General features: G+C 53.4%; 9 protein-coding genes across 9 annotated transcripts; 7 read left to right on the top strand and 2 right to left on the bottom strand.

Moving 5' to 3' along the window:
• Nucleotides 1-546: 546 nt before the first annotated feature.
• M421DRAFT_331 (histidine acid phosphatase family protein) lies at nucleotides 547-1,960 on the top strand (the record flags this gene model as incomplete). The annotated part of the gene is made up of 2 exons (XM_033589379.1): nucleotides 547-758; nucleotides 811-1,960. The coding sequence occupies 2 exons, from the start codon at nucleotides 547-549 to the stop codon at nucleotides 1,958-1,960; spliced, it is 1,362 nt and encodes a 453-aa protein (XP_033454427.1).
• Nucleotides 1,961-2,241: 281 nt separating this feature from the next.
• On the top strand, nucleotides 2,242-3,630 carry M421DRAFT_415227 (catalase domain-containing protein). The gene is made up of 3 exons (XM_033590620.1): nucleotides 2,242-2,492; nucleotides 2,538-2,933; nucleotides 2,983-3,630. The coding sequence occupies exons 1-3, from the start codon at nucleotides 2,393-2,395 to the stop codon at nucleotides 3,495-3,497; spliced, it is 1,011 nt and encodes a 336-aa protein (XP_033454426.1). The 5' UTR covers nucleotides 2,242-2,392; the 3' UTR covers nucleotides 3,498-3,630.
• A 181-nt stretch (nucleotides 3,631-3,811) lies between these two features.
• Nucleotides 3,812-6,804, top strand: M421DRAFT_415226 (uncharacterized protein). Its single transcript, XM_033590619.1, has 7 exons — nucleotides 3,812-3,943; nucleotides 3,994-5,000; nucleotides 5,050-5,217; nucleotides 5,267-5,602; nucleotides 5,653-6,057; nucleotides 6,106-6,175; nucleotides 6,231-6,804. Exons 2-7 carry the CDS (start codon nucleotides 4,101-4,103, stop codon nucleotides 6,362-6,364), a joined length of 2,013 nt encoding a protein of 670 aa, XP_033454425.1. The 5' UTR covers nucleotides 3,812-3,943; nucleotides 3,994-4,100; the 3' UTR covers nucleotides 6,365-6,804.
• On the bottom strand, nucleotides 6,758-12,137 carry M421DRAFT_114633 (uncharacterized protein). Its single transcript, XM_033587235.1, has 2 exons — nucleotides 11,766-12,137; nucleotides 6,758-11,719 (listed from the first exon to the last, which is right to left on the bottom strand). Exons 1-2 carry the CDS (start codon nucleotides 12,004-12,006, stop codon nucleotides 6,822-6,824), a joined length of 5,139 nt encoding a protein of 1,712 aa, XP_033454424.1. The 5' UTR covers nucleotides 12,007-12,137; the 3' UTR covers nucleotides 6,758-6,821.
• Nucleotides 12,138-12,313: 176 nt separating this feature from the next.
• On the top strand, nucleotides 12,314-17,874 carry M421DRAFT_50374 (ANTH-domain-containing protein; the record flags this gene model as incomplete). The annotated part of the gene is made up of 9 exons (XM_033594818.1): nucleotides 12,314-13,744; nucleotides 13,876-14,055; nucleotides 14,353-14,411; nucleotides 14,486-14,555; nucleotides 14,607-14,677; nucleotides 14,752-14,993; nucleotides 15,044-15,290; nucleotides 15,329-17,735; nucleotides 17,788-17,874. The coding sequence occupies 9 exons, from the start codon at nucleotides 12,314-12,316 to the stop codon at nucleotides 17,872-17,874; spliced, it is 4,794 nt and encodes a 1,597-aa protein (XP_033454423.1).
• A 1,330-nt stretch (nucleotides 17,875-19,204) lies between these two features.
• Nucleotides 19,205-19,928, top strand: M421DRAFT_88187 (uncharacterized protein; the record flags this gene model as incomplete). The annotated part of the gene is made up of 3 exons (XM_033597642.1): nucleotides 19,205-19,430; nucleotides 19,468-19,639; nucleotides 19,688-19,928. The coding sequence occupies 3 exons, from the start codon at nucleotides 19,205-19,207 to the stop codon at nucleotides 19,926-19,928; spliced, it is 639 nt and encodes a 212-aa protein (XP_033454422.1).
• Nucleotides 19,929-20,921: 993 nt separating this feature from the next.
• M421DRAFT_88186 (uncharacterized protein) lies at nucleotides 20,922-21,451 on the top strand (the record flags this gene model as incomplete). The annotated part of the gene is made up of 3 exons (XM_033597641.1): nucleotides 20,922-21,044; nucleotides 21,105-21,160; nucleotides 21,199-21,451. The coding sequence occupies 3 exons, from the start codon at nucleotides 20,922-20,924 to the stop codon at nucleotides 21,449-21,451; spliced, it is 432 nt and encodes a 143-aa protein (XP_033454421.1).
• Nucleotides 21,452-21,783: 332 nt separating this feature from the next.
• Nucleotides 21,784-23,709, bottom strand: M421DRAFT_88185 (uncharacterized protein; the record flags this gene model as incomplete). Its single annotated transcript, XM_033597640.1, has 1 exon — nucleotides 21,784-23,709. One exon carries the CDS (start codon nucleotides 23,707-23,709, stop codon nucleotides 21,784-21,786), a length of 1,926 nt encoding a protein of 641 aa, XP_033454420.1.
• Nucleotides 23,710-23,795: 86 nt separating this feature from the next.
• On the top strand, nucleotides 23,796-25,599 carry M421DRAFT_388607 (uncharacterized protein; the record flags this gene model as incomplete). Its single annotated transcript, XM_033589947.1, has 3 exons — nucleotides 23,796-24,489; nucleotides 24,540-25,131; nucleotides 25,485-25,599. Exons 1-3 carry the CDS (start codon nucleotides 24,219-24,221, stop codon nucleotides 25,597-25,599), a joined length of 978 nt encoding a protein of 325 aa, XP_033454419.1. The 5' UTR covers nucleotides 23,796-24,218.
• Between the last annotated feature and the right edge of the window lie 309 nt (nucleotides 25,600-25,908).

The raw sequence follows: 25,908 nt of genomic DNA, 5'->3' as shown, positions 1-25,908 counted from the left end.
TAGTTGCCTTAACAAACAACGAGATACGAGCGCATTGTCGAAGTATTTGAAAGCATTCGACTAAACTGGGCCATGTTCGATTTCGGGCGGCAAGATCAGACCCGTTGCAGCGGCTTCATCCCCAAATCACGACCGACCCAAGGATAATAGGGTAAAGGCGATATTTTCAAAAGCCGTTCATCGCCAGTGTGCAAAGAAAATGAAATAGAGCCGAAGCTCCGGATGATAGATTTGTGGGCTTCCAAGCTTCTGGCCAATCATAGCTGCAGAATCCAACCCGTGCCTTCGTTTTCATCGTCATCTCCGTCGTCTTGTGGTTCAACATCACGGCAACCTGCTTCATCTGTCATGGTGTTCGGCCATTGCTCTTCGAGGTACCGTACATAAGACATGTCTCATGGGCGTCTTGTTGTTAATTCCATATTTTGTCTGACTTGCTCCGCCTTCATCCTCATTCGCGTCTTGGACTTAAACATGCCATCCGTAATCAATGTCGGCCCTCTATTGTGGGTAGCTTTAGCTTCAGCTTCAGCTCACAGTACTAGCATGGACCTTGGTTGGCACAAACCGAAGAAGAGTTGGATCAATGATCTCGGAAAAGTCATTAATGGGACCGGCACAAATGGCTTTGCGTTCCATGGATCGCAGTTGCCCGTTGGCACACCATATGGCACATACAACTGGTGCAATATGCCTCATGTAAGGCCCCAAGAGTATCCCAAAGTCAGCGGAGATTACAAATTGCAGTATGTTGAGGTGTAAGTGCAGCCACAATTTTGCCCGCGCTTCGCGCCCTGCTAATCGTCACAGCATCCATCGCCATCACAAGAGGACGCCATATGCATCGAACACATTCCCAGTAGAATCATATGGTTGGAGCTGCAATGATCAAGGGCTCTTCTACTACGGCAAGCCGCTCAGTCCTGCGGGTAACGAGTCAAGCTCGACCTACTGGAGCGTGTACACTAGCGACATCAACCCCTTCGCACAGACGGGCTTCAACGGCTCTTGTCAATTTCCGCAGATCACAAGACAAGGGTTAGACGACTCATGGCAGCACGGCAAGGACCTCTATGAAGTGTACCACGGCCTCCTCGGCTTTTTGCCGCATCACCTCAACGACAAGGTCACCTACCGGGTTACAAACAACCAGATCACTTCTCAAGTCGCCGGCATGCTTATCGACGGCATGTATGCACCCAAAGATGATGTCTCTCTCCGCATCCAGCCTACTGATGTCGACTCCTTGGAGCCGCAATACTCCTGCCCAGCCGCATCGACCAGCTACAGTTCATACGGCGTTAGCAGTAAGGCATCAAACTGGACCGCACACTTGACCGCCGCAAAGCCCCTGTTTGATTCTCTAGACTCTATCTCGGGAATCGCCAGTGACTCAACAGACTGGCACAAGTCCTTCGATCACTACTACGACAATCTATCAGCGCGACAGTGTCATGCCAAGCCTCTTCCGTGCAACGTCAACAACACAAAGGCTTGCGTCACTCAAGAACAAGCCGACACTGTTTACCGTCTGGGCCAGTACGAATACTCTTTCATCTATCGCGACTCCCCACAGTCACTGCAAGCTTCCGTCGGCTCATACGGTGTCTGGCTCGCAGAGCTGGCCCAGAACATCCGCGATGCTGTCGCCGGTAAGAGCAAAGTGATTTACCGCCACAATGTTGCACACGATGGGTCAGTTGCAAGACTGCTTAGTATTCTGCAGATCGAGCAGATGGTGTGGGTTGGGATGGGTTCTGAAGTTGTGTTTGAGGTGTATACTAGCAAGAAGCGTGCTGGGAAGCAATACCTTCGTGTTCTGTGGGGAGGCCAGGTTCTGAAGAGTTCTAGCCCGACGCTCGGGAATATTGATATGTTGGACCTGGATGTGTTCCTCGGGTATATCGACGGGCTGGTTGGAAAGAAGGCGCAGAAGGTCGTTGACTTTTGCTCGTCTTGAGGTTGCGTTTAGGACGCATTCCGAACGCAGTTAAAGCAAATTAATGAGTACATCAATCATCATTGGCCATCTAGCAGTCTTGCAGAATCGTCTCTGCTTATTTACTGGTGGCTTGCTCGCTTGTCAACTATTAAACGACATGTTCGTATTGCGAGCCTGCAAACATGTGAGTAAGCTGCAGTCATGCCATAAAGGTAAGATGAATGACGAATCAGCGCCGAACGATTTGACTAGCGCTCACACGGCTGCTATCGCGAACTCCCTTACGCGACGCAATGAGATGCGAGTATTGTGCAATTTGGAATTAGACCTACTCGGATGAATGAGTGAACATGTATAAAGTTGGCCGAGCAATTCATCGGCATGCCGTCTCTTCATCATCGAGGCAGTTCTCCACAGAGAATTCAGCAATCAAATCAATATTCAGTCAAGATGCCTCTCTCGGAAGATCCCCAAATCTTGGAGACCGCCAATGGCTTCGTAAGCACGCTGCGCTCTGCATTTGGCCACACTACGAACGAGTTCCGGCCTGGTAAGTGGGACGTCGCTGTCACATATACACTCTGACAGCCTCTAGCACATGCCAAAGGTCATCTCTTGACCGGCACTTTCACACCAACAAGCTTTGCGTCTGCCCTCAGCAGTGCGCCGCACTTCAACACTTCATCCGTACCCATCACCGTCCGGTTCTCTTCCTCAACGGGATTCCCACAGATCCCCGATACTGACGTCAATGCCAATCCACGTGGCATCGCAGTTCGTTTCCACCTCGCGGATGTAGGTGGTAAGCGACAGCACACAGATATTGTTGCACACTCCACGAAATTCTTTCCAACACGCACTGGCGCCGAGTTCCTGGAGTTCTTACAGGCAGCCGGTGGGCCTAACGCTGAAAAAGCGGTCCCTGAGTTCCTTGGCCGTCACCCGGAGACAGCGAGGTTCTTGCAGGATCCTAAACCGAGCCCTGTGTCTTGTGAGTTCCACGTGCCTTGAGCGACAACACGCGTGCTGATGGCAGATAGTTGCGACCGAGAAGTACTTCGGCGTGAATGCGTTCAGATTTCTCAAGGATGGTAAGGTGACGATACTGCGCTATCGTATTGTTCCTGCGGCCGTTGAGGAGCATCTTGACGCAGAGGCACTGAAGTCAAAGTCATCGACCTACCTCTTTGATGAGGTTCCAGAGCGCCTCCAGGCAGGACCTATCGAGTTCAAGCTGCTTGCGCAAATTGCTGAAGAAGGCGATTTGACAGATAATGCGACGGTCATATGGCCCGAAGAGAGAGAGATCGTCGAGCTGGGCAGGTTAATGGTCGAGAGGACGCTTAGTGAAGAGGAGAGTCGGGCGAAGCAGAAGCAGATCATCTTCGATCCGATTCCAAGAGTCGAGGGTGTTGAGGCTAGTGACGATCCACTCCTAGAAGTCAGAGCCAGCATCTACTTGATCTCGGGCAAGCAGAGGAGGGCGGACAAGGGTGGTGACGCTGTGGATGCGGACCCCAAGAAAGCTGTCAAAGCTGTCAAAGCTGCAGCTTAGAAGAACCTCTGGGGGTGATTGTTGCCGGCTTCAGAAGCGTTTCGAAACTGTTTACCTGCTGCAACCAAACCTGGTGCGCAATAGACCATCCAAATCCAGAAACACTATTTTGTGATGTTTAGTAAAGACGGACAGTCACCATGTGAGTTCGTGTGTGCCACGCGTTCAAATAAGTCGCGCCGGAAGCTTCGGCCCACTCTCTCGAGCCAATGATCACTCTCGGCAAGGTACGCTAAGCTGCACTTGTGAAATTAGCGTTTAGGCGATGGGCTCGGTCATTCTTGTTGGTCCCACTTTCACACTCGACGGAACTCATTGGATATTTGTCTTCACCGTCAAGCATTCTCGTGGCGGCGCTGTTATTGTGTATCGTCGTTTGGACTATCGAAACATACTTTCCTGCGCCACAAATGTACATTACGACTGTATAAATCTCCGCGTAGAGAGTCGGTAAGCCTGATGCGCAAGATCGCGAACAGAATACTCACATGCCAAGAAATAGACTCAGTTGATACAGCCATATATCTTGCCACAGCCTTGGTACTACAGCTAGTCTAGGTCCTTCGTGACCTTGGTTGCTTCGATACGCCTGCAGCTGTGATCATGGACATGTATACGCAAGCTGACTCTATTGACTTGGAGCAATTGCCGTTTGAGTCCACTCCTCAACAAAGACGGCCGAGGTACTATGCAGTAGCTATTGGACGCAGTACCGGCGTTTTCACGAGCTACGATGCTGCAGCCCCGCTTGTTTCCGGCCACCCCTATGGTAGACTGAAAAAGTTTCTGACCAACGATGAGGCCCAGGCGTATGTTGAAAAGTACAGGCATCGGCAAAGCGGACAACCAGAAGGGGCAGCTGATACCCTCAATCCACCCGGTCACCAGGAATATCGGCATGTCGTTAATTCGTCATATCCTCAGTGGGGAACAACTGACCACGCCGTAAATCAGCCTTTGCAGCCACATCACGAGCCGTTCTTAACACAAACTGTGCAGCCAGCCCCAAATCCCGGCTTGCTCACACTGCCCACGAATCCGGCTAACGTATCCGTGGACTCCGGCCCTCCACTTGTACCCGAGCAACAACGCGTTGTAGACTTGATCCTCGCGGGGCGCAACGTCTTTTATACTGGCTCTGCAGGATGTGGTAAAAGTACGGTTCTTAAGTCAGCCGTCAGGCAGCTCCAACAACGTGGGAAGAGAGTCAAGATCGTCGCACCCACGAACCTGGCTGCACTGAATGTGGGAGGGACCACGACTTGGTCCTACGCAGGCTGGACTGTACAAAGTATGAAAAGAGACATCGAAAAACTCATGCAATCCGCTTTGGGCGACAAAAGTTGGAAGAGGTTCGATGAAACTGATGTTTTGATCATCGACGAGATCAGCATGATCGAGAACCTCTTCTTCGAGCGTTTGAACATGGTCATCAAGGCTTCTCGAGGAGAGAAGTATGGCGCGGGTCCGTTTGGAGGAATGCAGCTCATTGTTACCGGTGATGTGAGTTCTTAAGAGGAAACCTCAAGTCGTCCATCATTAACAAATCCAGTTCTATCAACTATCACCTGTGAAGCCGTTTAATCACTGTTTGTGTGGATGGGAGCTCCAGAAAGACGGTTACAAACCACCGCGAGAATACAAATGCGAGAATCGGAATTGTCGCGAGGACGCCTTCCTCGATGTCGACAAATGGGCTTTTCGGAGCAACGCCTGGGAAGTACGTAGCTGCTGGAAATGCCGAAGATGGCAGAGGCTGACCATTACAGGAATGCAAGTTTGAGCATATGAACTTGACGCAGATCCATCGACAAAATGACTTCAAGTTCAAGTTCATACTCAACTTCATAAGAACAGAGGGGCGTATTCAACAGCAACACGCCAAGATCCTCATGAATCATGCCTCAGATACTGAAGGCGCTATCATGCTGTCATCTCTGAAAAATGACGTTGAGAAAGTCAACAGACAGAACCTCGATAAAATCCCCTCGGAGGCACGTTGGTACAAATGTCTTGACACTTTCCAGTGGTCCGATGCAAATCGTAGTGATAAAGCTCTAGAGAAGAATGAGGATCGACTGGAGGATGATAGCCTGAATGCTCTGGTGGGTTGGAGCCTACCCCTGACTGTTGTTGAGCTGACTTATATGCACAGAAAGATTCGCGCTACGAAACGAACTTGCAGCTCAAGCAAGGCCAGCGAGTTGTGTTGTTGGCCAATATCGACCTTGCGGCTGGCCTGGTCAACGGCGCTCAGGGTACAATCATTGAATTCAAGCCTTACGATGAGAAAGACCTACCGAAGGCGCCTGCTAAGAGAGGCGAAGACGGGGAGCTAAGGGGTGATCATGCTGCATATCGTGAAGGCCAGATCAAAGGTTTTGGCAGATCAAACAATCGCCAGGCCTGGCCAGTCGTCAAGTTCCTGAATGGCGTTACAAGGACTATCTTCCCGGAGTGTATGCCCAACGAGCTCGGTACTGAACAACCATACTGTTTGCTTTCAAGGACACAAATACCGCTCACTGCGGGCTATGCAATCACCATTCACAAGTCTCAGGTTTGTGAGGACTACAAAAACTCCATGCTTGCGCTGACACACTGCCAGGGTATGACGCTTGAACGCGTTACTGTCGATCTGGCGCGGGCATTCGAGCCAAGTCAAATCTACGTTGCTCGTAAGTTTGGCTGCAGATGCATTGGCTTCACCTTCGATATTGATTCTATGAACAGTAAGCCGAGCGAAGTCCCTACAGGGCTTAACGGTCACATCTCTTCCGAGGCATCTCAATCTGGGCGGCGCCAATGAACAGGTCAAGGAGTTCATGCAGACTCGATTTCCGAAACAGCCAGTCACAGCCGGCTGACCTTTATCTGTACACCTCTACAAGCGGGCTTCCCGTAGCTTCCATTTTTGTGAATGACTTCTTGGACGGAGTCCTACCCATGGACTGGCTCAGATGCTGTAGTGTCCTTGTATCTCATTAATACCCTGCATTACCTTGTAGACCGGGACATTACTACCTACATCATGAGACACAAATCCCGCCTTTACCACACCACAACATCCGCCTCTCAAGGGACGATATGCACATATCGGCACTCCTCTTTCCCAATATGGCTAGTTACTGCTTACAACGCAGGCACTGCTTACGCAGCTTCCCTCCACATCCGATACGGTTCAATACCCAAGTGAAGAGACTGAAGTGGGGTGTTGGACCGCCAGGTGCTGCACCGCGGATGACAGGATGAGACGTCTTGACAATTGTTTGATGGAGGATCAAGGCTTGCTACACAATCCTCGATACACAGTGCACTTCTCATCTACCAGTAAAGAGCCTCACTTGTCGCTTGACTTTTATCGCCCTTGCCCTTGCCTTGCTTCTTCGGATACTGCTCGGTGATGCCTTCCTCCATCTCCTCCACCACGTGCCCAACCCCCACCTTGAAATTCGCCAACCGACTTTTCTCCTTGACCCGTGTGTAAAATACTGGGCAATCGCGACTATCACATCTAATCTCCTCACCCCATGCAAGCCCCGAGCAGCTGCGACACACCATGTCGACCTCCTTGACTCTGACCTCGGCTTCCCGAATGCGCTCTTTCAGCGTCAGCAGGGCGCGTGCCGGACGTCTAAGACACTTCCCACAAAGCGGAAGTGTAGAGAAAGTATCAGGCGCGATACCCGGTAGGTATGTCGGTGGTGGTGGCAGTTTCGCGCGACATACAAGGCAAGACGAGGTCTTCATGTAGCTCTCGAGCGTCTTTTTGAGGTTCGTTTGTCCGCCTGCGATACCTGGGTTAGGCTTACTGGGCAGCGGAATAGTGATGTTGCGCATGCGCTGCACCTTGGGCATCTCGTCGTACCACTGCCGCACGTTCGCGCCGACGAGGTTGAATATGCGTTCCAGCGGCGGAATCAGGTTCTTGCTGATGTAGTACTCAGCGTCGAGCTCGAGATGGTCGTTTGCGAGCAGCACCTCAGGCGCCACACAACGATCTATCAAGCGTGCACCAGGCGCACCAGTTATAACCACGTACGGTACACGCTCGCCATACTGAGGTTCTGTGCGCGGATCTGCCAGCATACGTTTCATCGCTATCAAGGCTCCTGGCGGCGGCGGTCCGCGGTCAGAGTAGGTGCCGAGTTTAACTTCTTTTGCGAAGAGGAAATCCTGGATGGAGATGCGGCCTTGCATGATCTTCGCGCACTGGTCCTGGAAGTATGACTTCACTTGACTTAGATCGGCTGTGCGAAATAAAATCTTCAGCGCGCGCTCTTCGATCTTCTGCTCTGCGGGTGTGCCGTCTCTCCGCACGGTTTCGATGCCTTTTGCATCGAAGTCGGGCTCGGTCTGGTTGCGGTGCTCGTACTTGAAGCCGACATAGCGTTTCTTTGCGAGCAGGACGCACGGGTGGTATACTTTCTCAAATTTTAGCTTAATGGGACGCGGATTGGCGTCTGTGATGGCTTTTGAAATTTCCTCCCCGATGGTGAAGGCTTGGTCGCGCGTGCGGCCTTTGAGATATATGAAGAGCGAGTCTGTGTCGCCGTAAACAACTTCGGCACCCCATTTTTCGGTCGCGTGGATAAGAGCAATGGCCTTCTCGAGCGTCTCGCGGCCGGTCTGGACGATACTGTCGGCGATCTCGGAGCACGGCATGCGGCCAGAGAAGGAGGCGGATGTGTAGCCGTAAGTAACGTTGGCCAGCAGCTTGAGAGCAAGCTGTCTGTTGTTGAGAAGCTGTTGTAGTGTCTTATCGTCCTTGTCTTGCTTCATACCACTCTTCACCATCACTCGCGTCTCAAGAATTTCACCCAGCATTTTGGCCAACAAAGACTTTCGCATCTCCGGCTTAACGTAAATCATACCGTTTGGTGCGATGTTGATGTGATCCTTCACGAGCTCCAACAGTCGAGGCTCACGCTTGAAGTCCATGAATCCCATTTTGTTGCGACCCCTCCAGCTCGTAACGCGGCCTAGGCATGTTGAGTAACAGAGATTGTACGCGATCATAACACTGGGGTATAGAGACTGGAAGTCAAGCACTAATAGAGGGCTAGAGTAGAAATCGCTCTGTGGCTCCATAACGAGCGGCAGACATTCAAGGGCATTCTGTTGGCCAACCTGCTTGCGACTCGGGGAAATGAGGACGAAGTTCTCTGGTTTAGCAATGCGGAACATGGTGGACTCGACCTTGAACTGTGATCCGCGCGAAATGACCGAGAAGAAGTCGACCCCGAGTAGCCGTGCCTGTTCACTCGTACGCGGTACGATCTCGTTTGCTTGCAGAATGTCGAGATTGAGCTGGATGCGAGATACAAAGTGGTTCAACACTTTGGACAAGTCGCGAGGCTTGGTGCTGAGGTACCATCCTGTGAGATCTGAGTGTGTGTAGTGAGGTATGCGCTTGTGCAGAAGATGGAAGACGACATTCTCCATCGTGTACTGCAACAGGTTGAGCTCTCCTCGCATGGCTCTCCAGATGTTGATCATGTGACGCCCGGTGACACGGATCGTTGAGGTATGGGTGAAGCCCCAGCGATCTGCTTCTTTACCGAATCTTCCATGGGATTGCGACTTCATGCGGCTGATCTCGTCACATAGATTGTACTCGAATTTCATCCTCGCTCGCTCAATGAGGTAACCCCAGGAGCTGTTGTGGACCTCGTAGCCCGTGAGGATATCGGGGTCGAATTGACGAACAATGTCCACGATATGATTGATGAGATCTAGCTCATCCTCTTCATACTCCACTTCTGTTTTGACCTGCTTGGCTATTCGCTCAGCGATGCCGTTCTCATCTGAAAGACAGAGGATTCCGATCCGCGGTCGATCTGTTGTCGCATTCTCTTCCCCTTCGACTGTCCAGAAGATGCACTGAATCTCATCTTCCGCAGGGTCTGGCACGAGATCACCTCGGTTATTGACGTGTACCTCCAAGCTCATGATGCTCATGTACTCAGTCTTATACTTGACGCTGGTCGAATTTTGCTTTTGTGAGAACTTGAATCCATGCTTGTTCTTCTGCGTCGGTCCCTCAATCTGGGCGAGGTGGTCTATGAACTTGACTTTTCGTGGCTTGGGTGATTCTACTTTCTTGTGTTTCGACGGTAGCCTCAACGGCGCGCTCTTCGAGGCTTCCCCTTTTAGCCAACTCTCCACTTCACCGATAGTCGGAGGTGGTCTCGCGATTTCCCAGTTGCGCAGACTACAGCGCTGGGATCTGATTCTGTCTTTCGCCTTTTCTCTCTTCTTGTCCACCAATATTGGCTTCTGTTCACCGAAATTGGCAGGATGCTTGCCAGATGGATCGAATGGAGGCAGATAGGGTAGCGTCATGCTTTGTAGCTTAAACTCACGACCAGCGTACTCGCGTGGTCGATCTGGCACATCTTTCTCGTTGCTGTAATAGGCATCTTGAAAGATGACAGGTGGCAAGCCAGCATGCATCATGGTGTCTGCCACCTCATCCAGGCAAGGAGGGAGTGTGCTGAAATACATTGTGAACTTGTTCTGAGGCAGCGACTCTGCTAAATGTTTGGCTAACATTTTTGCTTCATCAATTGCCTCTGGTCCGCTGCTGCTCAGTCTGATAGGTGAAGTCTTTTGGTGCGTCCAAGGGGTCACAGGGGTCATAAGTGTGCCCCCAGGCATAAGGTGCTTTGCGGGCGTCTTTGGTAGTTCTTGTGAGTTCGAGTAACTCGACTGGCTCAATCGTAATCTCGTCCCTAGGTCGTGTGAGTTCTTGACGACTGGAAAAGACATGGTAGTTGGCCCTCCATGTCCTTGAGCTTTGATGCTTATTCGGGATGACTGACTCAAAGGAGGCTCATCCTGAGCGGCTTTTCGAGATGTGCTTGTTTTCTTACCACCCTCAAGTCTCTCACGGAAAGAGATCTTCTTTGCTGTGAGCGGGGAAGAGTTCAAAATACGTTGGCGTTTCCGAGGAGAGGCGAATTCTGGCTCAAGATGCCTCTTACGGACTGTTGATGGACTGTTTGGGTCACCGACGCTGCCAGCCTCGCTAGGATCAACAAGATCGATGCCTACGTCAGAGTGGTCATCAGAAGTATCGCCGGTGCCGGACTGCTGGAGAAGCGACCTTGTGAGCGGATCAAGAGATTGATCTTCCTCAGTGTCAGACTGGCCGTCTTGATCCTCCTCAGCAGCGTCCACAATGATATCGGGAAGTTGTTCAACAATGCGAGGCATCTCATCTGGGCCGGGCAGAGCATTGACCAAGGTCATTGTACTTCTGACTTCCTCGTCTCCCATGGGCTCTGTTTCATCCGCTTGTTCTTGCTCGTCTTCATCTATCCGCTGACTCCAAAGATTCTCGGGATATAGATCCTCAACACTTTCGACTGTCGTTCTGATCTTCTCCAATCCAGGGACGTCCTTTACGAAAGTACCGAAACTGACATTGTCCCTATGTGGCTGCTCTTCCTCGATCAGACTAGCCACAAGCTCCCGGTACTCTCCCTCGTGTATCCATCCGCCCTTGTCTGTATTCCGCGGATCTGCAGACATGGAGACCATCACCTCAGCGGGAAATGGAGTGCTTGCTGTATCGCTGAGGCCCATCTGCCGCTTCCTGCGACGCGTCTCATCTCTCCATAGGCCGGCCATGGACGGTACAAACTTGTCGTCCGGGTTACTAGGCATCTGACTCGATCGTTCCAGGAAGTCATGGTGGATAGGTCGATACTGAAGTTCGTGTCGGTTCAGAATATCTTGTACACATATATCGACTTCGAGTGCGCAGTGGCTCATACGAGGATACTGATCGTCTTCCGTAATGAATGACTCTGGGACCGAGGTGTCGTGCCATTTGTGCGTCTTTGTGTCAATCTCGTCGCTGTCTGGGACTGGGCCACGGAACTGAACTTTGGTGCAATTGATGTAGTCGCAGCCAAATAGGTTATAATCGCACATCCACTGCAGCAGGTATTGCAGATGGCTCTCGTACGGCTGAAAAGTGCGGTTTAAGATGGCCCCTTGGTGCAGCAGATCGGCGAAGCGCGTCATATGCATAGGGTTGAGCATATAGACCTTGAGAAAGACTTTGTACCCAACATTGTATCCAAAGAATGGTATTCCCTTGACTAGGGATATATGTCCAACATATTCTGACTTTCCATCGTAGGCGTTCCGGCGGTACGTCAGGGCCAGAGCATGATCAATGGAGGCTCGAAGAGATTGGATGTAGACATTAACTGCATTACGTTAGTACTGCCACGATACAAAGATGTTCATCCTCACCAACATCGTTCTCCAAGCTACCTGTGTACTCAAGGTACAAGTATGGCAGGGCTCCGTGTATGTGCGCGCATACTTTCTGACCAGTTTCGGTGGCGCCGAACGCTCGAATCACTGGAACATCAGGCGCCTGCTTACGCGACTTTTGCGATGGCCCAGAACTTCGTCTTAGTACTGGATCGAGATCTGTCGGTGTCGCCTGGTAGTTGTCGAGACAATTAAGGCGGAAGCGGAAGGTGTCCATGACGACATCGGGGTCCCTGCGGTTATCTTGTCGCAGAACCGCGGTGTCATGGTCACAGAAGGTATCCAAAAAGGACCTGCCTACCTCCCTGCACGATTTTGGCGATTGCAAGAATGAAGCAAGGGTTGTTGCAAGCGCGACGCTGGACAACAAAAGACGCGTTCATCGCCACGCGCTACCACGTGAGGCACTAGTACTGCAGCCCTATGAAGCTACTAAATGCTCCACTCTTCGCCGCATCGTCGCTGCAACACCCGCGTGGGGCCTTCACCATACCTCCACAGCCAACAAACATCACTCAGCAGCCATGCCACCCGTCGGCGAACCGAGGAAGCCGGACAATTCTGCCGCCGCAAAGGAGCGCAACGAATACATTCCCTCTTTCATCTCGAAGAAGCCTTTCTATGCCATCGACGAGAACGGCAATGACAACGGCGACGATTACCTCGAGCACCAACGTTTGCAGAAGCAAGAACAGGACTCGACATGGTACGATCGCGGAAGGAAGCTAGGTCCGGCAGCGACCAAGTACCGCAAAGGAGCCTGCGAGAATTGCGGAGCGATGACCCACAAAAAGAAAGATTGTCTCAGCAGACCGCGCAAGGCAGGCGCAAAGTTTACCGGCAAGCGTATCGAAGCAGACGAAGTCGTTCAAGATGTACAGCAGAGCTGGGATGCCAAGCGAGATCGCTGGAATGGATATGATGCATCAGACTTCAGCCAGGTCATTGAAGAGTACAACGAGATGGAGGAGCTGCGTAAGAAGGCCAAGAAGGATACAGAAGGGGACAAGTCTGGTGACGAAGACGATGAGGGCGACAAGTACGATGCTGAGACGGACATGGGCCGGAAACAGGCAACGTCTACAAGGAACCTGCGCTTGCGAGAAGACACCGCGAAATACCTGCTGAACCTCGACCTTGACTCGGCCAAGTACGACCCGAAGACACGATCGATGGCGGATACTGGCGCAGGCTCAGACAAAGCAGCACAACTTGTGGCAGAAGACGGCTTTATGCGTGCATCCGGTGATGCTGCAGAGTTCGAAAGGGCGCAGCGTTATGCCTGGGAGACACAAGAGCGTGGAGACAAGAATAAGCTTCACCTTCAGGCGAACCCCACATCCGGTGAAGTCATGCGGAAGAAGCAGCTCCAGGAGCAAGAGGAGCAGAAGAAGGCCAAGGCCAAGACCCTCGCTGAGAAGTACGGCACACAGCAGAAGTTCACCGACGAGTCAATGCGCAAGCTTGCAGTCACCGAGAACGAACGATACGTCGAATACGATGAGCGAGGTGGCATCAAGGGCGCGCCGAAGATCAAGGTGAAATCAAAATACGCCGAGGACATGTTCCCGGGCAATCACACATCAGTCTGGGGCAGCTGGTGGTCAGCCTTCCAGTGGGGGTTTGCATGCTGCCACTCTACGGTCAAGAACTCTTACTGTACCGGCGAGGCTGGAAAGGAGGCTTTCGAGAAGGCAGAGGCTATGCGAACAGGCGCTGACCTTCCCGAGGAGGTTCCCCGATCAATTGCATGGAAAGAGGAGGAGGCTCTCGAGGAGCACGTACCCAATGCCCCAGAAAAGGACTCAAATGCAAAGCAAGATTCGGCTGCACGCAAGCGCACTATCGCTGAAATGACTGGCGACGTGAACGAGGAGGAAATGGAAGAGTACAGACGGAAGCGCACAATGGCAGCAGACCCCATGGCTGCCTACCTGAAGGGGAACATGGCCGATGTAGTATGAGCATGTGCATGATTTTCTCCATTGTCAAAAAGCTTCACTTTTTGTCTTAGCATCGCGTGGCGCTGGTACGGTGTTTATACCCAGGGTTGCACATCAGCAACGGCCTGTGAAATGACATAGAGTTTCTGATGATCGAATGCGTTGTCCTGCAGGCTGCAGTGCTGATCGGTGTCATGCAGCTAGGGCCCGAGGCTGCCGGCTTCCCCATGTGCAATTCTTTCCCTCCATTACAGATGCCAACTCACAAAGAAACGGATTGCGCATGCAGCCGCGCGTATGCGTTGTATGACGGCAAGACAGCGGTTTAGGAAATCTGCGAGCGTTGAGTGGTGAATTTAGAGTGGCTGAGCGATGACGAAAGCTACTCCCGGAGCCAAGGCTAGCCGCTAGAGCATGGGGTCCATGGGTGGGCACCAACCTCAAGGCGATCGCGCGTCCAAGGATTCGAAGCTCATGCTTGAGCGCCCGAACTCACCCCTCCCACCAATTCGCCATACACCTTCGCGCAGGCCCTTTGCATCGTGCCTGCCTGCCTAATTGTCTCCTTCTCTCTTTCTCTCCCATAGTAATCGCGACTGCCTCCAGACAGCTCTGGATAGGCAGCAACAACCGTCGAGATGGCGCTCTACGGATCCAGTAGGAATGTTGATATGGGGAAGTACGTCAATCGCTAACATTCACTATCATGTATGCGAATTGGAAGCAGTTATGCGATGCTAACGAACCGGCCAGGCAGGAGTCAGAGCTTGCCATCAACATTCGCAAAGCGACCAGCATCGAGGAGGTCTCGCCGAAGCGTAACGTCCGCAACCTCCGAGACATCTGATTGAAGCTCACTGTGACGGCAGGCAAGCACGTGCGAGCATGTATCGTATACACATGGGACCACAAGAGCTCTGCCTCGTTCTGGCAGGGCATGAAAGTGTAGGTCACGCCAGATCTCCTCAAGGACCCTTGGGTGCATTGGAACAGCCGAAAAGCTGCTGACTACTGACCAGGCAGCCAATCCTCGCCGATGAGATCCAGACATTCAAAGCGCTCATTACCGTACACAAGGTCCTTCAAGAAGGACACCCCATCGTTCTCAAAGAGGCGCAATCCAACACCAGCTGGCTGGAGAGCTTGTCGCGAGGCTCCACAGATGGCGCAGGTGTCAGGGGATATGCGCCACTTATCTCAGAGTACATCTATTACCTGATGGCCAAGCTGGCGTTCCACCGACAGCACCCGGAGTTCAACGGTATGGACAGCATGTTCCGAGAGACCAGACGGTATACTGACACGAGGCAGGTACTTTCGAGTACGAGGAGTACATCAGCTTGAAATCCATCAACGATCCGAACGAAGGATATGAGACAATCTCGGATCTTATGACGCTCCAGGACCAGATCGACGCATTCCAGAAGCTCGTCTTCTCACACTTCCGAAGCGGCGCTAACAATGAGTGTCGGATAGCTGCGCTGGTACCTTTGGTACAGGAGAGCTATGGTATCTACAAGTTCATCACTAGCATGTTGCGTGCTATGCATACCAGCAAGTTCTGCATTGAAACTTGCACTGAACTGAACTAACAAGCATAGCCCTTGGCGACGACGAGGCGCTCTCCCCCCTCCGTGGTAGATACGACGCTCAGCACTACCGTTTGGTCAAATTCTACTACGAATGCTCTAACTTACGCTACCTGACGAGCTTGATCACAGTGCCGAAGCTTCCCCAAGACCCTCCAAACCTTCTCTCTGAAGACGAATCAGCTCCGGCGCTCCCTGCCAGACCCAAGGTCGCAGAGCCTGCCCCCGCGCCACGCGCGCCATCCGTAGACCCTGAGCCAATCAACGAGTTCTGGAAGAACGACCAGAAGAGGCAGCAGGAGCAATACGAGGCCGAGCAGCAAAGACTAGCACAACAATGGGAAGAACAGCAGCGTCAGCAACAGCAACAGCAAATGCAGGCGCAAAGAGAATTCGAGGAGCAGCAGAGACTCCAGGCGGAGCAAGCGCGCCTTGCGCAAGAGCAGCTTATGCGCGATCAATACCAGCAGCAGACACAGGGTCGCCTTGCTGAGCTCGAGCGCGAGAACCTCAATGCACGTGCACAGTATGAGCGCGATCAGCTCATGCTGCAGCAATACGATCAGAGGATGAAGGCGCTCGAGGGCGAGATCGCCCAGATGAACCAGAACTTCAGCTCGCAGATGGGCTCTAGGGATGAACAGCTGCGGGCACTGCAGGAGCAACTAAATACATGGAGGTCGAAGTACGAGTCGTTGGCTAAGCTCTATTCTCAGCTTCGACACGAACACCTACAGCTTCTGCAGAAGTTCAAGGCAGTCCAGCTCAAGGCCAACTCCGCACAAGAAGCCATCGATGCGCGCGACAAGCTGCAGCGAGAGCTGAAGACAAAGAACCTCGAGCTGGCGGACATGATTCGCGAGCGCGATCGTGCCATGATGGATAAGGATCGCAGCTCTGGTGGGCATCGCGAGGAACTCGAGAAGCTCAAGCGTGAGCTGCGCGAGGCTCTGGACCGAGTCGACAACGCCGAGCGTGGCAAGGGCTCAGAACTGTCAGCTATGCTGTCGAGGCACAACCGTGAGATCGCGGATCTGGAAGAGGCTCTCCGCAACAAGACACGCCAGCTTGACAACCTGCAGATGAAGCACCGTGAGGGAGACTCAGATCTTGAACGTCTTCTGCGCGAGAAGGAAGAGGAGCTCGAGATCTTCCGCGCAGGCATGGATCAAACATTGCTTGAGCTGAACGAGCTGAAGTTGAATGGCCATGCTAACGACGATGTCCTCGATGGACAGATCGATGTTATTTTGCAAGACAGCCTCCAGAAGATCAACGACATCATCGATTCTGTTCTACAGAGTGGAGTGCAGCGCGTTGACGACGCTCTCTACGAGTTGGACTCTTCCATGCAGGCGGGTAACCAGAACGCGACCGGTCCTTACGTCCTTTCACAGATCGAAAACGCCTCGACAAGTACTATGGAATTCTCGACAGCATTTAATAATTTCATCGCAGACGGACATAGTGCCAAGCATGCCGAGGTCATCAACGCTGTCAACAATTTCGCTGGCGCGATCGTGGATGTTCTGATCAACACGAAGGGTCTGACACGATTTGCCTCTGATGACAACAAGGCTGATCAGCTCATCAACGGAGCGCGGGCTTCTGCGACATCGACAATTAGGTTCTTCCGTAGTGTCCAGTCCGTACGCTTGTACGATCTCGACGCTGAGCGCAAGATCGATGTTGTCATCAACAACAGCTCCGAAGTTGTCCGCAACCTGCAGAGTCTTAGCAAGCTTGCAGATGCCTTCGCGCCCAAGAGCAAGATCAACACCAATGGTGACCTCGGCGAGGTTGTCGATGATGAGCTGACTAAGGCTGCCAACGCTATTCAGGCTGCTGCCGACCGTCTGGCCAAGTTGAAGAACAAGCCGCGCGACCAGTTCTCCACCTACGAGCTCAAAATTCACGACTCGATCCTCGATGCAGCCATCGCAGTCACAAACGCCATTGCTCAGCTCATCAAGGCTGCGACGGCCTCGCAACAAGAGATCGTCCGCGAGGGTCGTGGCAGCATGACAGTCACCCAGTTCTACAAGAAGCATAACCGCTGGACCGAAGGTCTGATCAGCGCAGCCAAGGCCGTTGCGACATCCACAAATATGCTCATCGAGACTGCTGATGGCGTCATCTCCGGCCGCAACTCGCCTGAACAGCTCATCGTCGCTTCGAACGACGTCGCTGCCTCGACTGCTCAGCTTGTCGCTGCCAGTCGTGTCAAGGCTACGTTTATGAGCAAAACTCAGGACAGGCTCGAGACTGCTTCGAAGGCAGTCACTGCTGCTTGCCGTGCCCTCGTCAGGCAAGTACAGGATATCATTGCACAAAAGAACAGGGACGATGGCGATGTCGTCGACTACACCAAGCTGAGCGACCATGAGTTCAAGGTCAGGCAGATGGAGCAGCAGGTACGTTGTCAATAAAACTTGATATGAGAATAGACGCTTACAAAATGCACAGGTCGAAATCCTTCAACTCGAAAACCAGCTTTCGCAAGCACGCATCAGGCTCGGTGAGATGCGCAAGCTTTCGTACATTGAGGAGTAAATATGTATCGGCCACTCGTCACCCTATGCTCATAATAGTCCTCTTCGTGGTAGATAATCTTTACGCATTTTTTCATCATCGTTGGTCATAAAGTCAAGTAACGGGCAACAGCCAGGGATGGCAGGGGTTCATCATTAGGTTGAGAAAAGTACAGGCGGGTTTCCTATTGCCTGCATCAATACGTGGTCTTGTTTCCATTGTGCACACCGTTCTTGTACACTGTTTCCTGGATCTGCGCACATTCTAGAGTTCTTCGAGTTGCTCGATCACAGACTCCACTTCGCACGTTTCTCTCTCTCACCCTGCCTCCATCGCCTCCACTTTACCGAAGAACTCGTTGTCCACGTCTGTCTCTGTTCTATCGCCCCTGTTATTCTGCTGCTTCTCCCTTCCTTTGCGAGCCCTCGTGTAATTAAGAAGCGGTACTCTGCTCGGCTTGCTCCTTGCTTCTTGCTTCGCATCCTGCGTTACTTCGTGCAACGTTCCCTGCATCTATTGCTGTACATTCTCCTGCATCTTGAGCACCTTGATATGGTGCTCTCTTGTTACCTGCTTTTTAATCTCCTGCAATTTAAGGCGCTCTTCTCGAGCGGCAAGCCAATCGTCGCTCAGCAATCGCTGATCCGACACTAACACATGACCAACAAGCGCCCCCTCCTTCGTGGAAGCTACGTCTTCCTCTTGCGTCGCCGTTGGTGGCATTGTTGGCAGACTGCCCTCATCCTCATACTCTTCTGTTATCAAACCATCCACCAACGAGCGATTACAGATTTGACGATGCTATGCTGCCCAGTACTGGAAAGAAATGTTCGCTGAATATGAACCTGTACGTAGTGTTGACAGACCATTTCTGTGGATTTTGGCGCTTCGAAGTGTGCGCCCAGAATTATCTGAGTGCATCTGCGACGACGGAATATCAGGAAGCGTCCCATCAATGCGCAGCCAATGCACAAATGGAGAGGCTGTTGTCGACTCCATCTTGCTGCATGACAAGCTTTGCCTCTGCATGTGTATTGTCTATTCGCGCTTTCGAGCCTTGTACGAAGTGCTTCGGCCGTACAAGACTTTATTCATCCATACACAATACTTGCTATATTGCTAGTTGCATAGAACGAGATCCACTGTGAGTATGCATAGCTTGCCAGGTCGTATGAGACTCTGACCAACACAGCCTTTCTATTTGTATTGGAGGAGGCCCAAAATGGCGACTATGATGCAGGGGCTTTGATCAGGCTGAGCAGGCAGCCTCGTCGGTGAAGTGCATTTAACATCCTTCTGCACAGACGGAGCACATCTTTGGCACAGAGCAGTTCCGATTTCCACGCACAACATGTCAAACGACCGGAACAGCGATAGTGACGATGGCGAAGCTTATGCTTACGACAACGACGACCCTCGCACACGAGAACACAACGCGTACAAGATCTCTCAAGAAAATGGCGCACGAGATCGTCGAGGGTACAGGTACGGCGACGCCGTGGACGACGATGGCGAGAACTACTCTCCCGACGAGCGCGATAACCACGACACCATGGAGCGAAAGCTCGAAAATGCCCGTGAGGCGCGAGGCTGGGCCCTAGATTAGGAAGCAAGTCCCCAACGGTCACCGTCACGGCATCTTAACTGGCGTTCTCCGCAGTGAAGCAAACCGCCGCTACGCTTGGAATGGGCAATGGGCTGGTGGTGACCATGAAGGCGTGGCGCAGGAAGCCGACAGGAGGATGGAAGAGGTAGCAAAGTGGAACCAGAATATTGCCAAACTTGAGTACGCACAGCGCCTCGTGCGACAGACTGTGTACTGACTTCGAGCAAGACGGCAGATTGATCACAACAACGCCACTGAGGTGCACGCTGCTCGCGGTGATGACGGCGCAAGTGGATCTGGAGAGGACTCCAGCGATGAAGACGAAACTAGCGACGATGAGTACGAGAAGAACATCAAGGACGGAAGGAGCGTTCGTGCTGGGAGATTTGACGCGCAAAGTGATGACGAGGATGAGGACCGGCCTGAGGAAGCATCTGACGATGAAGAATGGAATGACGAGGGATACTGATTGTCACGGGCACCCTGCATCCAACAAGATGCATAGCGGTAGAAAGCGACGTTGTCATTCACATGATTTCAGACGCTCTAAATCGGTCGTACAGCGATCATGACACAGCGCACCAGGGCGCTAAACGCACGAGAAATCTCCCAGGACTGCGTTCATCCAAGTCTCCATCCCGTCCCGTGCATTCACTACTTACAATCCTTCGCCATCCATCTCGAGGCAGTCGTCGCCTCCAGCCAACTCTTATGTTGCCTCTCCATTTCATCCTTCCCAGTCCTCTCCAGCATCAGTCTGAAATGGGCACAGTGAGAGCAGCCGTCGGTATCATCTGACTTGCTGGGGTCCCATAGCTTGCTGAAGCATTCGAAATGAACGTAGTGTCTGCAACTTGGCAACAGCCAGACAACCGACTTCCCGTCGGAAAGTGAGGATATGTGCGTCCCTGTGCAGCCAACGCAGGTGAAACAACCCAGAGGCCGGCGGACGCGGAACAAAGCGTGGCGTAGAAAGTCCCGGTCGACAGTAGAAGGCTTGAGTATGCACCCTTCTATTGGTTTGGCTGGATTGGGCGTGCAGCTCTGTAGCTGCGGGAGCGTAGAGCTGTCGGTATGCTCGTGGCACGCGCTATCATAGCGCTGGTGGACGCGAGGAGATGAGTGAGGTGTGTTCGTGAGACCTTCTCTGTCTCTGTTCACCGGGCTGTCGATGCCGTGTTTTATCTCGAGGTATGTGCGCATGCTCTGGACGCGTTTTTTGCTCGCTTCCTTGCGGCGACGCAAGTGCTCTTGCTTCTCCTCGTGGGATGGCAAGGAGCGGGAAAAATGGTCCGCGAGCTCGCTTGAACAAGGCGTAGAGGTGAGTGCGCGGGCCGGCGCCGGTCGAGAAAACCAATGTTGAACTTCGCGCTGTGGGGTGCCCAGCGGTGATGCCGTGAGCGACGAGGAACTGGCTTTTGATTGCAGTGCAAAAGTGCTTGATTTATTTTTCAGGGATTGCATGGCCTTTGAGAAGTTCGATTGTGTCAAGATCGGGCATTCTGTAGACAAGATTGATCTGTTGTCGTCGTCCAAACCTTCTCGTGGTTTTGTGGGCGACGGCGGCAGAGGCACGCTCGTGGAGGTGCGTGTGAGCCACTTCATGGTGTAGGAGAGTTTTGTTGGTGACACTGGGGGTGTGAAGTCGAATGTCGAGGGAAGCTGCAGTAGTTGGGACATTCTGTCATACGCCCCGGATGTGTAAGTACACTCGACAGATGTTGAGCCGTGGTGGGAAGTATGAGAGCCGTGTTTGGAAGCACGAGAGCCGTGTTTGGAAGTATGAGAGCCGTGGTTGGAAGTATGAAATTCGTGGTTGAGGAACAAGAGAGAGCCAAAGTCTTGTCCGGTATGGAAGACCGGTATACATCAGAATACAGACGGGCCTTGTCCAAGGCGGGTGTCGTCGCTCAGGTCGCGTGTCGTCGCTCAGGGCGGGTGTCGTCGCTCAGGGCGGGTGTTGGTCCGTCTCCACCTGACAAGCATGGATAAGCTTGTCTAATAAGATTGAGACCAACAAGCGTAGGGCATCTCATAGGGTCGATGATGCAAAGCGCGCGTGCTCAGGAACGACTCTCATGACGTGTTCGAAGCTATTTGGGATCAGGGTCGATGTACCCTGAACCTTTGCGCGGCTCGGGTGGTGAGGCATGGGCGGCTCTACCTCGCACCACAGTGCCAACCAACCCTGATCCCAACCTTCGTTCTGCTCGACGAGTGCTGTGACAAAGACCATGGCTTGTCTGTAAGCTAGGAATAAGGTTGATATGTAATCATGGGTATCGTTCCTGCTTGCATGCAGGTGTGAGAGATGAGTGATTGCCTCAAGCGGCCATGCTCTTCCTCGGCCTTCCAGCAATACTCTTCCTCTTCTCCGCAACAGCTGGCCCCATGCCGCCCATCGTGACATCTGCTATGGGTGTGCCCACGCTTGGCGTCACATCACCACTCTTTGTCCCCGCATCGACTTCCATATTCCCATCCTTGGGCAGCCTGAACGCCAGGTATGTTTCTTCAGCACGTTTGCATGTATCAAATACCTCTTCCATGTATTTCTCGACAACGCTTGGCGGACGTATAGCGCGTGGCAGGGCGCTCTTGACCTCGTGCTCATCAGTCAGAACGAGGACTGTGACTGGCTGGTAGAAGTCGACGTCTTTCATGTCGTTTCGCTCGTCAAAGTCCTCGATGCGTGGAGGAGCGACGTAGGACGGTGTGGGCATGGACATGGGTGTGGCGGTCGGACCGCCAGGCGCTGGCGGAAACGGAGGGTTACTTAGCCCATTTGCGTTGAGTACATTTGGTGCGCCGGGAGCAGTTGGTGTTTGCGGTGTTTGCGGTGTTTGTGGTGGCACCGGTGTCGACGGAGTCTTGACTGCGCCCTCTGGCTTCGGTTTGAGCTTGGTTACGAGGAAACTAAATTTCGCGCCTGAGCCGTTCGGTAGCCATTCCATGAAACTGTACGAGGGGAAGTAGAAGCGGTCGCCGTTCCCTTCAACAAACTCAAATGTAAGGGGTCGGTATGTGACGCGTGGTGGTTGCGAGGGGGCGTAGTGTGGCGAGGAACGTTGGTAGTATGGTGGCTGGCTGTAGTTCTTCGCAGGATGTGCGTTTGGGGGTGGTGGTCTTGATTGGGGCAGGGGCGGTCGTTGCTGATGCGCTTGAGGCGGCGCTGGACTGAAGGGCTTCGGTGTGGTGGTAGGCGGCGGCCCCTGCTGCTGCTGTGGAGTGGGCGGCGCAGGTCGTGGAGGTGCTGGGGTCGGTGTTGGCGCTTGTTGCTTCGGTGGGCCAGGAGTATGAGGCAGCGGCATCGGCGCCTTTGCCTTCTTGTTCTTCTCCAATATCTCTGTCAACTCGTTGATATGCGTCTGGAAGAACTCCAGCTGCGCCTTGCTCGCTTGTCCAGCGGCTACTATCTTCATCACCGACTTCAACTCTGGATCCGTACCTGCCCTTGCCGCGAGCATGTGGATGACTGGGTCGGGGGCAGGTGTGGAGGCAGGCCCCGGCGCCGTTTGTGGCGGGGCCTGTTGCACGGGCTTCGGGGGCGGCGGTCGTGGCGGTCGTGGCTGGGGCTGCTGCTGCTTCGGCGGGTATGGCGCCTGGCTGTACTGCTGATACTGTGGAGGCTGTTGGCTGTGCTGGCTGTGGTTCGGCCAGGCGCCGTACTGTTGTGGCAGAGGCGGCATCTTCTTCTGAGCAGGTCTGCTGCCTTCCTTCGGTGCGTACAGCTTGATGGGAAAGGTGTGCGGCTCGATGACCAGCTGCGCATCCAGGGTGCCCACCTGGGGGAAGTTCTTCTCAATCTCCTTCTGCCGCGCCTTTCCGGCCTTGTCTGCCTCTGTCCGCTCCGACACCTTCTTTGGCATCGCGTGCTTCTTGTGGAAGGTCCGGAAGTTGACGCCAGACACCCAGACGGCACGCGACCGCTGCAGCGAGGCGCTGAGGACGCCGCTCTGCTGGATGTTCTGCCATTCCGCAGCTGATAGATCGAGGGGCTGCGGGTCGGGGAGCGTCGGGAGCGGCTGGCCTTCTGCAATCCTGAGCGGCAGCGTCTGCTTCAGTCCCTGCTGTGCTGCTTCCCCCACAGGTGTGCCCGGGACCGACGAGTCCTTGACGGCGACGCTGGCTCGCTTGCGCTTCAATGTCGACTTGGCGCCCTTCGCAGGCTTCTCGCTGCTTGTCTCGGGCACAGGCGGCGCAGCGTCTTCGCGAGCGCGCGCCCTTGTTGACCGCCGCGGCTCAGTCATTGCGGTCGTGATTAGTTGATGTTCATGTCGTGCACGGATTCAATCGAGAAATTGACCATGACGCGGTTGGGACGCGCCGCACTAGCTTCGCTGCATTGAACCATCTGGAGACATAATTAATTACCGTGATATGCTCTGGTCTACACCACCACCCATGTCTCTATCAATCGGGTCATCTGTTTCCAAAATCAACGTCATGAAGAGCTGGGGCAAGGCAATATGAGCAGGTTGACTGTGTGAGGCCAATGGCTTGCTCATGCACTTCGACTTGGGCGCTGCGAAGACGGAGCTGGCCTTGGGAGGCCTGATCAGATCGTGGAGATTTGCGAACCACAACGGCTAGAGACTGCCGCACGCTGCAAATGCTATCAGCAAAACGGAATGGCACGATATAATCCTGGCCGCAGTGCGTCCCCTGAAGCGAATGTGTCCGCCGTCGGTCTGGCCATGCTCGAGTTTTTCTCTTCCCCACATCCGTTGTGACCGCGCACTCTCCGAGCATCTTCACGATGCACGCACTCGCTCGACTTGTGACGGCTCTTGTCTGCAGCACGACCGTGCTAGCAGCACAGTGCTACTTCCCCAACGGCGGTGCTGTCGACTCAGACACTGCTTGTAATCCAAATGCCCTGGTTTCTGCGTGCTGTTACAAAAACCAGGCGTGTTTATCGAACGGACTCTGTGTTTCTGACCCGCACGACTCTGAAAAGGCGCGGCTGCATCGAGGAACGTGTACCGACAAGCAGTGGCTGAGCGGGAACTGCCCGCGCCAGTGTCTCGGTAGAATTCAACCTCACCCTCATATCAAGTCTTGCATCTGACGCTGATAGATATCGACGACAACGGTGTACCAGTCTACAGCTGCAACTCGACCAGCACAGACTCGTACTGCTGCTACGATGGCTGTGACTGCCAGGCCAACTCCGCATTCGAGATCTTCACTTTGGCGCAATCGCCAGCCGACGTATACACCTTGACAATCATCGGCGAATCGTACACCCAGACCCACACCTCCGCTGCTTCCTCAACATCGACTTCGATCGCAGCAACATCAAGCGCATCAGCATCAGCATCAGCATCAGCATCAGCATCAGCATCAGCATCAGCATCGGCATCAGCATCGGCATCGGCATCGGCATCGGCATCCATTAGCGCTTCCACGGCAGTCTTCACCGCCGGATCCTCATCATCGGTCGCAAGCGCCTCAGCAACAACAACAGTCGCACCCACCGCTGAACCGGAAAGGAAGTCCAATACCACCGCTCTCGGGGTCGGCTTAGGAGTCGGAATCCCCGTCGCCGCACTCATCGGTGCAGGCATCTTCTTCCTCCTTCGCCGACGCAGAGCGCATGCCGCAGACTCTCCACCGTCCGAGCTAGCCGCAGATGAAAACGCTCTGCATCCGACATATCCGAGCATGAAGTATGCACGCATGGCAGAGGCTGAAGTCACGACGTCACCTGTGCCCGTCACCCACGAATTGAGTGGGGGGCGTCATGAGGAGCGCGTTGAGCTGCCGGCGGGTGCGCCGAGTGCGCCCAGCACGGCAGGGGGCGCGCAGGCAGTAGAGCTGGGATTGCCTTTGCGTTCACCAAGAGATGCAGCGACTCGAGCTAGCTGAGCTATCAAAATCAAACGCCAGGAAGGGCCAAGTCGACGAATAATGCACTCTTGGCGGCGAAGTAGTCTTGCCCGTCCCTGGCGTGCCAGGCAGAATACCAGAGCGAAGCAGAGACTCGGTAGAAGACGAACCCTCCAGGCTTCATATCTACAAGACGAGCAGGAGCGCACCCATCCAGTGGCACCCACACGACGAACCTAGATACCCAGACCTCCCCTAGGGAGTATAGCATAATCAGTGATCAGCATTGTGCGATTGCTCTCGAGTAGCACACACATTCAACTGTACATCATGGACTCTCGGAAATTTGTGGCTAGTCAGTGACCATCTGCAAACCCCTTGCAGCCTGCACAGGTGAGACCTTCGAAGCATCAACGGCCGGTGCAATTGTGAACCGCACGTTCCAACCGAAGAGCCTCAAGGCACGGGCGTTTGCGAAGAATACGTTTTTAGATCGCTGCTGCATTCGACCAAGACACTCCGTCCGGGACAGCACCGTCTCTGTATCACGGTCGCCATACCCCAGTCTGCCCACACCGCCGTCGCTTGCCTTTCTCCTCCGCAGCGCCAAGCATCCT

Source organism: Didymella exigua, assembly GCF_010094145.1.
Source record: "Didymella exigua CBS 183.55 unplaced genomic scaffold M421scaffold_1, whole genome shotgun sequence".
NCBI lineage: Eukaryota > Fungi > Ascomycota > Dothideomycetes > Pleosporales > Didymellaceae > Didymella > Didymella exigua.
Note: the sequence above shows the minus strand (reverse complement) of the source record. Positions and strands in the feature narration are given on the sequence as shown.

Excerpts from the sequence above, each read along its gene's own strand:
- M421DRAFT_415227 (XM_033590620.1), top strand. The coding sequence starts at position 2,393 with ATGCCTCTCTCGGAAGATCCCCAAATCTTGGAGACCGCCAATGGCTTC. Across the intron at positions 2,493-2,537 it reads TACGAACGAGTTCCGGCCTG|CACATGCCAAAGGTCATCTC; the intron begins GTAAGTGGGACG and ends GACAGCCTCTAG. Across the intron at positions 2,934-2,982 it reads TAAACCGAGCCCTGTGTCTT|TTGCGACCGAGAAGTACTTC; the intron begins GTGAGTTCCACG and ends GATGGCAGATAG.
- M421DRAFT_415226 (XM_033590619.1), top strand. The coding sequence starts at position 4,101 with ATGGACATGTATACGCAAGCTGACTCTATTGACTTGGAGCAATTGCCG. Across the intron at positions 5,603-5,652 it reads ATGATAGCCTGAATGCTCTG|AAAGATTCGCGCTACGAAAC; the intron begins GTGGGTTGGAGC and ends TTATATGCACAG. Across the intron at positions 6,058-6,105 it reads TCACCATTCACAAGTCTCAG|GGTATGACGCTTGAACGCGT; the intron begins GTTTGTGAGGAC and ends ACACACTGCCAG.
- M421DRAFT_114633 (XM_033587235.1), bottom strand. The coding sequence starts at position 12,006 with ATGGACACCTTCCGCTTCCGCCTTAATTGTCTCGACAACTACCAGGCG. Across the intron at positions 11,720-11,765 it reads TAGCTTGGAGAACGATGTTG|TTAATGTCTACATCCAATCT; the intron begins GTGAGGATGAAC and ends AACGTAATGCAG.